At 48.9% G+C, this 13,489-nt stretch overlaps 1 protein-coding gene across 4 annotated transcripts in view; it reads left to right on the top strand.

The window, feature by feature from the left end:
* MAST3 (microtubule associated serine/threonine kinase 3) overlaps positions 1-13,489 on the top strand; it is a 310,520-nt gene that overhangs the window by 274,326 nt on the left and 22,705 nt on the right. For all 4 annotated transcript variants that reach the window (XM_063915977.1, XM_063915987.1, XM_063915998.1 and 1 more), the window contains 2 exons: positions 8,304-8,530; positions 8,608-8,730. In XM_063915977.1, coding sequence (XP_063772047.1) covers positions 8,304-8,530; positions 8,608-8,730 — 350 coding nt within the window. The remainder of the gene's footprint in view (positions 1-8,303; positions 8,531-8,607; positions 8,731-13,489) is intronic.

Consider the following 13,489-nt stretch of genomic DNA (forward strand, 5'->3'; position numbering starts at 1 on the left):
GGTATAATCCCCATGGTCCTTACGGAGTCCCCAGCATCCACTAGGACGTTAGAGAAAATAAGAATTTACTCACCGGTAATTCTATTTCTCGTAGTCCGTAGTGGATGCTGGGCGCCCATCCCAAGTGCGGATTGTCTGCAATACTTGTATATAGTTATTGCTTAACTAAAGGGTTATTGTTGAGCCATCTGTTGAGAGGCTCAGTTGTTATCATACTGTTAACTGGGTATTGTATCACGAGTTATACGGTGTGATTGGTGTGGCTGGTATGAGTCTTACCCGGGATTCAAAATCCTTCCTTATTGTGTCAGCTCTTCCGGGCACAGTATCCTAACTGAAGTCTGGAGGAGGGTCATAGTGGGAGGAGCCAGTGCACACCAGTAGTCTAAAGCTTTCTTTATAGTTGTGCCCAGTCTCCTGCGGAGCCGCTATTCCCCATGGTCCTTACGGAGTCCCCAGCATCCACTACGGACTACGAGAAATAGAATTACCGGTGAGTAAATTCTTATTTTTTTGTAAATGTATATTTTCAAATAGTTAGAGGTATTTAGTTCGGAGTATAGATATATATTTATTAGCCCAGTGGTGCTACATGTAAATAAAGAAATGTAGAGGGCTTGGAGTATCTCACGGTATCCGGCAACAGGGTGTGCAGCTAGTCTGATGGCCGGATGATCGCTGTTTGGATTAACAAAACAGACCGTGCAGGGTGACCGGGCCACATTGACAGGCTGCAACTCCAAGGAGGCCAAGGGTTGAGCCGCCAAAGCTGGTAGTAAGAGGTGACCATCTCTGCTACTATACTAGCTAAGATAATGGAGCTTTGGTTCACTGGACATGAGGCATGGATGGCTGCCAAGGCCTGTCCCTCCATTAATGCCATTTTTCTCTAACGTCCTAGTAGATGCTGGGGACTCCGTAAGGACCATGGGGAATAGCGGTCTCCGCAGGAGACTGGGCACTCTAAAGAAAGATTTAGTACTATCTGGTGTGCACTGGCTCCTCCCTCTATGCCCCTCCTCCAGACCTCAGTTAGAATCTGTGCCCGGCCGAGCTGGGTGCTCCTAGTGGGCTCTGCTGAGCTTGCTAGAAAAGAAAGTATTTTGTTAGGTTTTATGTTTTCAGAGAGCTTCTGCTGGCAACAGACTCTCTGCTACGAGGGACTGAGGGGAGAGAAGCAAACCTACTCACGGCAGCTAGGTAGCGCTTCTTAGGCTACTGGACACCATTAGCTTCAGAGGGATCGAACACAGGTACCTAACCTTGATCGTCCGTTCCCGGAGCCGCGCCGACGTCCCCCTCGCAGAGCCAGAAGAACAGAAGCAGCAGAAGCATGAAGACATCGAAATCGGCGGCTGAAGACTCCTGTCTAAACTTAAGGTAGCGCACAGCACTGCAGCTGTGCGCCATTGCTCCCACAGCACACCGCACACTCCGGTCACTGCAGGGCGCAGGGGGGGGCGCCCTGGGCAGCAATTAAGTACCTTTTTGGCAAAAAGAGACATATATACAGTCTGGGACTGTATATATGCCCGAGCCCCCGCCATTTTTTACACATTAAAGTGGGACAGAAGCCCGCCGCTGAGGGGGCGGGGCCTTCTTCCTCAGCACACCAGCGCCATTTTCTCTTCACAGCTCCGCTGGAAGGACGCTCCCCAGGCTCTCCCCTGCAGTATACAGGTGCATTAAAGGGTAAAAAAGAGAGGGGGGGCACATAAATTTAGGCGCAATATATATATATATATATATATATTAACAGCAGCTACAGGGTAAACACTAAGGTACAGTGTAATCCCTGGGTTATATAGCGCTGGGGTGTGTGCTGGCATACTCTCTGTCTCCCCAAAAGCCTTTGTGGGGTCCTGTCCTCAGTCAGAGCATTCCCTGTGTGTGTGCTGTGTGTCGGTACGCCTGTGTCGACATGTTTGATGAGGAAGGATACGTGGAGGCAGAACAAGTGCAGCTGAGTGTGGTGTCGCCGCCGACGGTGCCGACACCTGATTGGATGGATATGTGGAAGGTGTTAAATGATAATGTAAACTCCTTGCATAACAGATTGGATAAAACTGTAACCGGGGGACAGTCAGGGTCTCAACCCATGCCTGATCCTACAGCGCAGAGGCCGTCGGGGTCTCAAAAGCGCACACTATCCCAGATAGTTGACACAGATGTCGACACGGAATCCTACTCCAGTGTCGATGATGATGAGGCAAAGTTACAGCCTAAAATGACTAAAGCCATCCGCTACATGATTGTAGCTATGAAGGATGTATTACACATTTCTGAGGAAAATCCTGTCCCTGATAAGAGGATTTATATGTATGGGGAGAAAAAGCATGAAGTGACTTTTCCCCCTTCACATGAATTATGTGAAAAAGCGTGGGATTCCCCTGACAGAAAGGTGATAGTTTCCAAGAGATTACTTATGGCGTATCCTTTCCCGCCAACGGACAGGTTACGCTGGGAATCCTCCCCTAGGGTAGACAAGGCGTTGACACGCTTGTCTAAGAAGGTGGCCCTGCCGTCTCCGGATACGGCCGCCCTAAAGGATCCTGCGGATAGAAAGCAGGAAGCTATCCTGAAGTCTGTTTATACACATTCTGGCACACTGCTGAGGCCAGCAATTGCTTTGGCCTGGATGTGTAGTGCGGTAGCTGCATGGACGGATTCTCTGTCTGAGGAGTTAGATACCCTGGACAGGGACACTGTTCTACTGACCCTGGCACATATCAAGGACGCGGTCCTATATATGCGGGATGCCCAGAGGAACATTTGCCTGCTGGGCTCTAGAGTTAACGCAATGTCCATTTCTGCCAGAAGGGTCTTATGGACTCGGCAATGGACAGGGGATACCGACTCTAAAAAAACACATGGAAGTTTTACCTTATAAGGGTGAGGAATTGTTTGGGAACGGTCTCTCGGACCTAGTTTCCACAGCTACGGCTGGGAAGTCAAATTTCTTGCCTTATGTCCCTCCACAACCTAAGAAAGCACCGTATTACCAAATGCAGTCCTTTCGTTCTCAGAGGAGCAAGAAGGTCAGAGGTGCGTCCTTTCTTGCTAGAGGCGGGGTAGAGGAAAAAAGCTGCACCATGCAGCTAGTTCCCAGGAACAAAAGTCTTCCCCGGCTTCCACTAAATCCACCGCATGACGCTGGGGCTCCACAGGCGGAGCCAGGAGCTGTTGGGGCGCGTCTCCGACATTTCAGCCACCAGTGGGTTCGCTCACAGGTGGATCCTTGGGCTATACAAATTGTGTCTCAGGGTTACAAGCTGGAATTCGAGGTGATGCCCCCTCACCGTTACCTAAAATCGGCCTTACCAACTTCCCCCATGGAAAGGGAGATAGTGTTGGAGGCAATTCACAAACTTTTTCTCCAAAAAGTGGTGGTAGAGGTCCCCCCCCTTCAACGGGGAAGGGGCTACTATTCCACTATGTTTGTGGTACCGAAACCGGACGGTTCGGTCAGACCCATTTTAAATTTAAAATCCCTGAACATTTATCTGAAGAAATTCAAGTTCAAAATGGAATCGCTCAGAGCGGTCATTGCAAGCCTGGAGGAAGGGGATTTTATGGTGTGTCTGGACATCAAGGATGCTTACTTGCATGTCCCCATTTATCCGCCTCATCAGGAGTACCTCAGGTTTGTGGTACGGGACTGTCATTACCAATTCCAGACGTTGCCGTTTGGCCTGTCCACGGCACCGAGAGTTTTTACCAAGGTGATTGCGGTAATGATGGTGCTCCTTCGGAAGCAAGGGGTTACAATTATCCCATACTTGGACGATCTCCTCATAAAGGCGAGGTCCAGGGAGCAGTTGCTGATCAGCGTAGCACACTCTCAGGAAGTGTTGCGTCAGCACGGCTGGATTCTGAACATTCCAAAGTCGCAGCTGATTCCTGCGACGTGTCTGCCCTTCCTGGGCATGATTCTGGACACAGACCAGAAGAAGGTGTTTCTCCCGGAGGAGAAGGCTCAGGAGCTCGTGACTCTGGTCAGAGACCTCCTAAAGCCAAAACAGGTGTCGGTGCATCGCTGCACGCGAGTCCTGGGAAAGATGGTGGCGTCATACGAAGCCATTCCCTTCGGCAGGTTCCATGCGAGGATCTTTCAGTGGGATCTGCTGGACAAGTGGTCCGGATCGCATCTTCAGATGCATCGGATGATCACCCTGTCCCCCAGGGCCAGGGTGTCTCTTCTGTGGTGGCTACAAGGTGCTCACCTCCTCGAGGGCCGCAGATTCGGCATACAGGACTGGGTCCTGGTGACCACGGATGCAAGCCTCCGAGGGTGGGGGGCAGTCACTCAAGGAAGAAACTTCCAAGGGTTGTGGTCAAGTCAGGAGACTTGTCTGCACATCAATATCCTGGAACTAAGGGCCATATACAACGCCCTGAGTCAAACGGAGCCTCTGCTTCGAAACCAACCAGTGCTGATTCAGTCAGACAACATCACGGCAGTGGCCCATGTAAACCGCCAGGGCGGCACAAGAAGCAGGGTGGCAATGACAGAAGCCACCAGGATTCTTCGGTGGGCGGAGAATCACGTACTACCACTGTCAGCAGTGTTCATTCCGGGAGTGGACAACTGGGAAGCAGACTTCCTCAGCAGACACGACCTCCACCCGGGAGAGTGGGGACTTCATCAAGAAGTCTTCACGCAGATTGCAAATCGATGGGAACTGACACAGGTGGACATGATGGCGTCCCGTCTCAACAAAAAGCTAAAAAGATATTGCGCCAGGTCAAGGGACCCTCAGGCGATAGCTGTGGACGCACTAGTAACACCGTGGGTGTTCCAGTCGGTCTATGGGGGTCATTCCGAGTTGTTCGCTCGTTATTTTTTTCTCGCAACAGAGCGATTAGTCGCTAATGCGCATGCGCAATGTCCGCAGTGCGACTGCGCCAAGTAAATTTGCTATGCAGTTAGGAATTTTACTCACGGCATTACGAGGTTTTTTCTTCGTTCTGGTGATCGTAATGTGATTGACAGGAAGTGGGTGTTTCTGGGCGGAAACTGGACGTTTTATGGGAGTGTGTGAAAAAACGCTACCATTTCTGGGAAAAACGCGGGAGTGGCTGGAGAAACGGAGGAGTGTCTGGGCGAACGCTGGGTGTGTTTGTTACGTCAAACCAGGAACGACAAGCACTGAACTGATCGCACTGGCAGAGTAAGTCTCGAGCTACTCAGAAACTGCACAGAGAAGTCTTTTCGCAATATTGCGAATCTTTCGTTCGCAATTTTACTATGCTAAGATTCACTCCCAGTAGGCGGCGGCTTAGCGTGTGCAAAGCTGCTAAAAGCAGCTTGCGAGCGAACAACTCGGAATGACCCCCTATGTGTTTCCTCCTCTTCCTCTCATACCAAAGGTGCTGAGAATTGTAAGAAAAAGAGGAGTGAGAACAATACTCATTGGGGGTCATTCCGAGTTGTTCGCTCGCAAGCTGCTTTTAGCAGCTTTACACACGCTAAGCCGCCGCCTACTGGGAGTGAATCTTAGCTTCTTAAAATTGTGAACGAAAGATTCGCAATATAGCGAAAAGACATCTCTGTGCAGTTTCTGAGTAACTCGAGACTTACTCGGCATCTGCGATCAGTTCAGTGCTTGTCGTTCCTGGTTTGACGTCATAAACACACCCAGCGTTCGCCCAGACACTCCTCCGTTTCTCCAGCCACTCCCGCGTTTTTCCCAGAAACGGTAGCGTTTTTTCGCACACACCCATAAAACGGCCAGTTTCCGCCCAGAAACACCCACTTCCTGTCAATCACATTACGATCAGCAGAACGAAGAAAAAACTGTGAGTAAAATTCCTAACTGCATAGCAAATTTACTTGGCGCAGTCGCAGTGTGGACATTGCGCATGCGCACTAAGCGGAAAATCGCTGCGATGCGAAAAAATGTACAGAGCGAACAACTCGGAATGACCCCCATTGTTCCGGATTGGCCAAGAAGGACTTGGTACCCGGAATTGCAAGAAATGCTCACAGAGGACCCGTGGCCTCTGCCTCTCAGACAGGACCTGTTACAACAAGGGCCCTGTCTGTTCCAAGACTTACCGCGGCTGCGTTTGACGGCATGGCGGTTGAACACCGGATCCTAGCAGAAAAGGGCATTCCGGAAGCAGTTATTCCTACACTGATAAAGGCTAGGAAGGACGTGACAGCAAAACATTATCACCGTATATGGCGAAAATATGTTGCTTGGTGTGAGGCCAGGAAGGCCCCTACAGAGGAATTCCAACTGGGTCGATTCCTACACTTCCTACAGTCAGGTGTGACTATGGGCCTAAAATGAGGGTCTATAAAGGTCCAGATTTCGGCCCTATCCATTTTCTTTCAAAAGGAACTGGCTTCACTGCCTGAGGTTCAGACGTTTGTTAAGGGAGTGCTGCATATTCAGCCTCCTTTTGTGCCACCAGTGGCACCTTGGTATCTTAACGTGGTATTGGCTTTCCTGAAATCCCACTGGTTTGAGCCACTTAAGACGGTGGAGCTAAAGTATCTCACGTGGAAAGTGGTCATGCTGTTGGCCCTAGCCTCAGCTAGGCGTATGTCAGAATTGGCGGCTTTGTCATGTAAAAGCCCCTATCTGGTTTTCCATATGGACAGGGCAGAATTGCGAACTCGTCCGCAGTTTCTGCCAAAGGTGGTGTCATCTTTTCATCTGAACCAACCCATTGTGGTGCCTGCGGCTACTCGTGACTTGGAGGATTCCAAGTTGCTTGATGTAGTCAGGGCTTTGAAGATCTATGTTGCCAGGACGGCTGGAGTCAGGAAGACTGACTCGCTGTTTATCCTGTATGCATCCAACAAACTGGGTGCTCCTGCTTCAAAGCAAACCATTGCTCGCTGGATCTGTAACACGATTCAGCAGGCTCATTCTGCGGCTGGATTGCCGCATCCAAAATCAGTAAAGGCCCATTCCACAAGGAAGGTGGGCTCTTCTTGGGCGGCTGCCCGAGGGGTCTCGGCATTACAGCTTTGCCGAGCTGCTACTTGGTCGGGTTCAAACACATTTGCAAAGTTCTACAAGTTTGATACCCTGGCTGAGGAGGACCTGGTGTTTGCCCATTCGGTGCTGCAGAGTCATCCGCACTCTCCCGCCCGTTTGGGAGCTTTGGTATAATCCCCATGGTCCTTACGGAGTCCCCAGCATCCACTAGGACGTTAGAGAAAATAAGAATTTACTCACCGGTAATTCTATTTCTCGTAGTCCGTAGTGGATGCTGGGCGCCCGTCCCAAGTGCGGACTTTCTGCAATACGTGTATATAGTTATTGCTTAATAAAGGGTTATGTTATGTTGGCATCCATTGGTTGATGCTCTGTTGTTTGTTCATACTGTTAACTGGGTAAGTTTATCACAAGTTGTACAGTGTGATTGGTGTGGCTGGTATGAGTCTTACCCTGGGTTCCAAAATCCTTTCCTTGCAATGTCAGCTCTTCCGGGCACAGTTTCCTTAACTGAGGTCTGGAGGAGGGGTATAGAGGGAGGAGCCAGTGCACACCAGATAGTACTAAATCTTTCTTTAGAGTGCCCAGTCTCCTGCAGAGCCCGCTATTCCCCATGGTCCTTACGGAGTCCCCAGCATCCACTACGGACTACGAGAAATAGAATTACCGGTGAGTAAATTCTTATTTTCTATACATCTGACCATTTCAGCAGGTACCCCTGTAGATACAGATGTGTCCTCATAAAGTACTACTGCATACACGCCAAACATCCCTTCTCGAGGAGCCAGATTTGTGCAGTTCGTCTTGCTCTGAGCTTTTTTTTTCACCTGAATGTGTATCTTAACTAAGCCACTTCACGAGACTGCACTGACTAATTTGATATGTGACACTTGTATATCTGTGTGCGAATGAGCCTGTACTGTATCTATACAAAGTGCTGCGATGCAACAGCTTTTTTTTTTTCACACCAAGTTCTGTTGTGCTTCATATGCAGATTCATGTTTTGTTGCACGCAGTCCATGCTTGAGCATAGGTGACTTAATTACTACCTTAGTCAATTTGATTTAACCATCTGGACTCAAGAATGGATATCCTTAAAGCCTGGACTGTAATGGAGTTTGGGAAACTCTAGACTATAGGTTTCAGTTGAGTCTTTTGTTTGTTCTGTTTCTGGTATTATGAGCACATTCTTCTTTTGATTTATTATCATTAAACTACTGACTGCAGAAGGTAACTAATATTACGGATGCATCTTTTTGTGGTAGTTAGTAGTAAATGATTTTGGCTACTCATCTGCAAGTTCTTGCGCTTAAGGACAAATAATAAAAGTACTTTGTTCTGTCTCGGCAGATGACTTCGGCAGTGGATCCCTCATAAGTCCCATATCCCCACGCTCTCTCTCATCCAACCCGTCTTCCAGGGACTCTTCTCCTGTCCGGGACACAGCAGTGGCAGTAACCAGTCTGTGCCCCCCTATTATTATACACAGCTCTGGGAAGAAGTATGGCTTCACGTTGCGTGCTATTCGTGTTTACATGGGAGAAAGCGATGTGTATACGGTACACCACATGGTTTGGGTGAGTAATGTTTGGTGGGTTGGATTTGGGTAAGGCCAGTTTCAAGGATTCATAATTCTTTCATTGTATTCTTCCAGAGTGTGGAGGATGGAAGTCCAGCTCATGAAGCAGGGCTGAGAGCTGGTGATCTGATAACGCATGTGAATGGAGAGTCTGTCCTTGGCCTGGTACATATGGATGTAGTGGAACTTCTTTTAAAGGTAGATATCCATAGTGCATGTTTGTCTGAGTGGATATTACACAGTACGTTTTCTCATGCAGATTGTATTTTTTTATTACCAACAATTCAAAGTTCCTTATAGATACGGATGTAGTTTTACTGATACCGCTAACTGATTTAGGGTGGGAATTCAATTATGCCTGTGAATTTTCTTTTGAAAAAAAATGGGCTGTCGTGATTTCTTACCCAGTGGTATAAAAAAAGCTGCTTATCTGGAATTTTGTTTGTCCTGCCTCTAGGCCAGTGGAACAAAATCCCTGATAATGCCAACTATCAGGGACAATTGAATTACCCACCTTCCCCCCAGGGTTCAATTAGCCGAGGTAATTTACTGCGGCTAATTGAATTCCCCCTTAGCCTGTTGAAGTCTGCTACTTTGTAAATATATCCTTTCTCTTACGTCCTAAGGCAGGCCTGGCCAACCTGTGGCTCTCCAGATGTTGTCAAACTACACATCCCAGCATGCCCTGCCTCAGTTTTAGCATTCCCTAACCGCAAAACTGTGGCAAGGCATGATGGGACCTTTAGTTTTACAACAGCTGGAGAGCCACAGGTTGGCCAGGCCTGTCCTAGGGGATACTGGGAATCCATTTAGTACCATGGGATATAGATGGGTCCGCTAGGAGCCATGGGCACTTTAAGAAATTGATAGTGTGCGCTGGCTCCTCCCTCTATGCCCCTCCTACCAAACTCCGTTTAGAAAATGTGCCTGGAGGAGCCGGTCACGTCTCTGGAAGCTCCTGAAGAGTTTTCTGCATTTATTTTTTTGCGTTTGTTATTTTCGTGGGACTTAGGGGGGGGATGGCCCAAACCCACTAAGGGTTAATGGTCCCGTTCCCAGCTGACAGAACACTAGCTCCTGAGGGAACTATTCGCAAGCCCCACCATGGCGAGCGTACATTTCTGCAGCACGCAGCCACACCTAACAGAGCCCCTAACAGAGCCAGAAGAATGAAGAGTGGTGAGTACTAAGCCGGCATTCCAGTTAGCGGATAGCCGGCCATTATGGCGGCGTGAGGGTACGGAGACGCACGGCTGTGTACGGACACAGACGCTGAACAGCGGACACAGTACCCAGACTGTCAACATAGCCATAAAAGGAGTCTGTCTCCTTTTTATGCACAAGACACATACAGCCAGAATAAAAAAGAGCGGGGCTTCACTATAAGCATATCCAGCAGCTCACATGTGCCGTTTTCCCTCTGCAGCTGACACAGACACTGACTGACAGGGACGCGCAGCTCCTCCAGAGAGACTCCAGATTACCTCAGCGGTACCAGGGGGTCATAGAAGGGGGGGTGCGAAGTCCCTAATCTAGTACTTAGCCTGCGACCCGGCTAAGCTTGGCATTCGCGTTAAGGGCGCCGTGTGCTGGTTCCATACTCCCTCTGTGTCTCCCTGGAAGGGCTCTTTGTAGGTTAATTGTGCATTTAATCTTTTCCTGTGTGTGTGTGTGTGTGTGTGTGTGTGTGTGTGTGTGTGTGTGTGTGTGTGTGTGTTGTCACTATACAGTATGTCAGGCAAAAAGTGTGTTTCATGTAAAGCACAGTGTTCCTCTTTCCCAGGGGGTTCATTAGTGTGTACTCAAAGTATTGTCCCTTCCCAGGCTAGTGGAGCAGAACCAGCATGGCTGGACTCCAGTAGGGGAATGATTTCTACAATCTCTACTAAGTTATCTCGGTATGAGAAAGAGACTTGATACTTAAGACAATCTATGACTAAGTTTATGAAAAGAGACTCAGTACCCAAACCAGCGTCTCAATCCACTGCCATTTGTCCGCAAAAATGCACTTTGGTCCATATCCTGCAGTCTGAATCGGATGATGACTGGTCAGACATGGAGGAGGGTGAGGTGGACTCTGTCGCAGGGAATAGAGGCTCTTATAGAAGCTATCAGAGAAGTTCTGAATATCCCTGATAAGGTGACAGAAGAGAGTGAGGAATCTTATTTTAATATAAAAAGAAATCCTGAGCCACTTTTAATAATAATAATAATAATTTCTCTTACGTCATAGAGGATGCTGCTGAACACAAGTACAGAGGGCAAAAACGAGGGGGCGGGGGCACATTTAATTGGCGCATTAAGTGTATTATATAGCTATAAAAGCGCTGTACAGACTGGGACTTTGTTCCAGTGGCGCTGGGTGTGTGCTGGCATACTCTCTCTCTGTCTCTCCAGGGGGCCTTATTGGGGGGCTGTCCCCATATTTGTATATCCCAGTGTGTGTGGGGGTGTCAGTACGTGTGTGTCGGCATGTCTGAAGCGGAAGGCTCGTCTAGGGAGGACGCAGAGCAGATGATTGTGGTGTCTCCGTCTGCACCGCCGACACCTGATTGGTTGGATATGTGGAATGTTTTAAATGCAAATGTGACTTTATTACTTAAAAGATTGGACAAAGCAGAGTCCAGGGAAAAAGCTGGGAGCCAATCCATGGCTTTGACTGTGTCACAAGGCCCTTCGGGGTCTCATAAACGTCCCCTTTCCCAGATAGCAGACACTGATACCGACATGGATTCTGACTCCAGTGTCGACTATGATGATGGGAGGTTACACCCAAGGGTGGCCAAGAGCATTAATTATATGATTATTGCAATAAAAGATGTTTTGCATATCACAGAGGACCCCTCTGTCCCTGACACGAGGGTCTGCATGTTTAAGGAAAAGAAACCAGAGTTAACGTTTCCCCCATCTCATGAGCTGAACGCCTTATTTGAAAAAGCTTGGGAAACTCCAGACAAGAAACTGCAGATTCCCAAGAGAATTATTATGGCGTATCCTTTCCCCTCACAGGACAGGTTACGATGAGAATCCTCACCCACGGTGGACAAGGCTTTAACGCGCTTGTCCAAAAAGGTGGCGCTACCATCTCCAGACACGGCAGCCCTCAAGGATCCTGCTGATCGCAGACAGGACACTACCTTAAAATCAATTTATACGCATACGGGTGCCTTGCTCAGACCGGCAGTAGCGTCGGCATGGGTGGGTAGCGCAATTGCTGCATGGGCAGATAACTTGTCATCTGACATTGACACCCTAGATAAGGATAGCATTTTGTTGACCTTGGGTCACATTAAAGACGCAGCGTTATATATGAGAGAGGCTGCGAGGGACATTGGGCTGTTGGGTTCAAGAGCCAATGCCATGGCAATTTCTGCTAGACGGTCCCTGTGGACCCACCAATGGACGGGTGATGCCGATTCAAAAAGACATATGGAAACTTTACCTTACAAAGGTGAGGTTAAATTTGGGGAGGGCCTCGCGGACCTGGTTTCCACGGCTACCGCGGGTAAGTCTTCTTTTTTGCCTTATGTTCCCCCACAGCAAAAGAAAACACCTCAATATCAGATGCAGTCCTTTCGGTCGCCTAAGTTCAGAAAGGGTCGGGGCTCTTCCTTCATCGCCAGAGGTAAAGGTAGAGGGAAAAGAATGCCTGCTACGGCTAGTTCCCAGGAACAAAAGTCCTCCCCGGCCTCTACAAAATCCACCGCATGACGCTGGGGCTCCGCTGAGGGAGTCCGCATCGGTGGGGCACGTCTTCGACTCTTCAGCCAGGTCTGGGTTCAGTCGGATTTGGATCCTTTGGCGATCTAAATTGTATCCCAAGGCTACAAGCTGGAGTTCGAAAAAGTGCCTCCTCGACGATTTTTCAAATCGGCTTTGCCAGCTTCTCCCCCAGAGAGGGAAATAGTTTCAACTGCCATTCAAAAGCTGTGTCAACAGCAAGTGATTATCAAAGTTCCCCTAATGCAACAGGGAAAAGGGTACTATTCAACCCTGTTTGTGGTCCCGAAGCCGGATGGCTCGGTCAGACCCATTCTGAATCTAAAATCCCTGAACCTGTATTTGAAAAGGTTCAAATTCAAGATGGAATCTCTCCGGGCAGCGATCTCAAGCCTGGAAGGGGGGGATTTTATGGTATCACTAGACATAAAGGATGCATACCTTCATGTCCTCATTTATCCCCCTCATCAGGCGTACCTGCGATTCGCTGTACAGGATTGTCATTACAAGTTTCAGACGTTGCCGTTTGGGCTTTCCACGGCCCCGAGGATTTTCACCAAGGTAATGGCGGAAATGATGGTGCTCCTGCGCAGGCAAGGAGTCACAATTATCCCATACTTGGACGATCTCCTGATAAAAGCGAGATCGAGAGATCAATTACTGAAAAGCGTGTCGCTCTCCCTGAGAGTGCTGCAGCAACACGGCTGGATCCTAAATCTACCAAAGTCTCAGTTGTTTCCGACAACTCGGCTATCATTTTTGGGTATGATTCTGGACACGGAAATGAAGAGGGTTTTTCTCCCAACGGAAAAAGCCCAGGAACTCCAGAACATGGTCAGGGACCTGCTAAAACCAAAAAGAGTGTCAGTTCATCAATGCACTCGAGTATTGGGAAAAATGGTTGCGGCCTACGAGGCCATCCCCTTCGGCAGGTTCCATGCGAGAACGTTTCATTGGGACCTTCTGGACAAGTGGTCGGGATCCCATCTGCAAATACATCAGAAAATAAGCCTGTCCCCCAGGGCCAGGGTGTCTCTCCTGTGGTGGCTTCAGAGTGCTCACCTCCTAGAGGGTCGCAGGTCGGCATTCAAGACTGGGTTCTAGTGACCACGGACGCGAGCCTCCGAGGATGGGGAACAGTCACACAATGAAGAAATTTTCAGGGACTGTGGTCAAGCCAGGAGGCTTGTCTACACATCAACGTGCTGGAATTAAGGGCCATATACAACGGCCTACG

This window comes from Pseudophryne corroboree, chromosome 1 (assembly GCF_028390025.1).
Source record: "Pseudophryne corroboree isolate aPseCor3 chromosome 1, aPseCor3.hap2, whole genome shotgun sequence".
Classification (NCBI taxonomy): Eukaryota; Metazoa; Chordata; class Amphibia; order Anura; family Myobatrachidae; genus Pseudophryne; species Pseudophryne corroboree.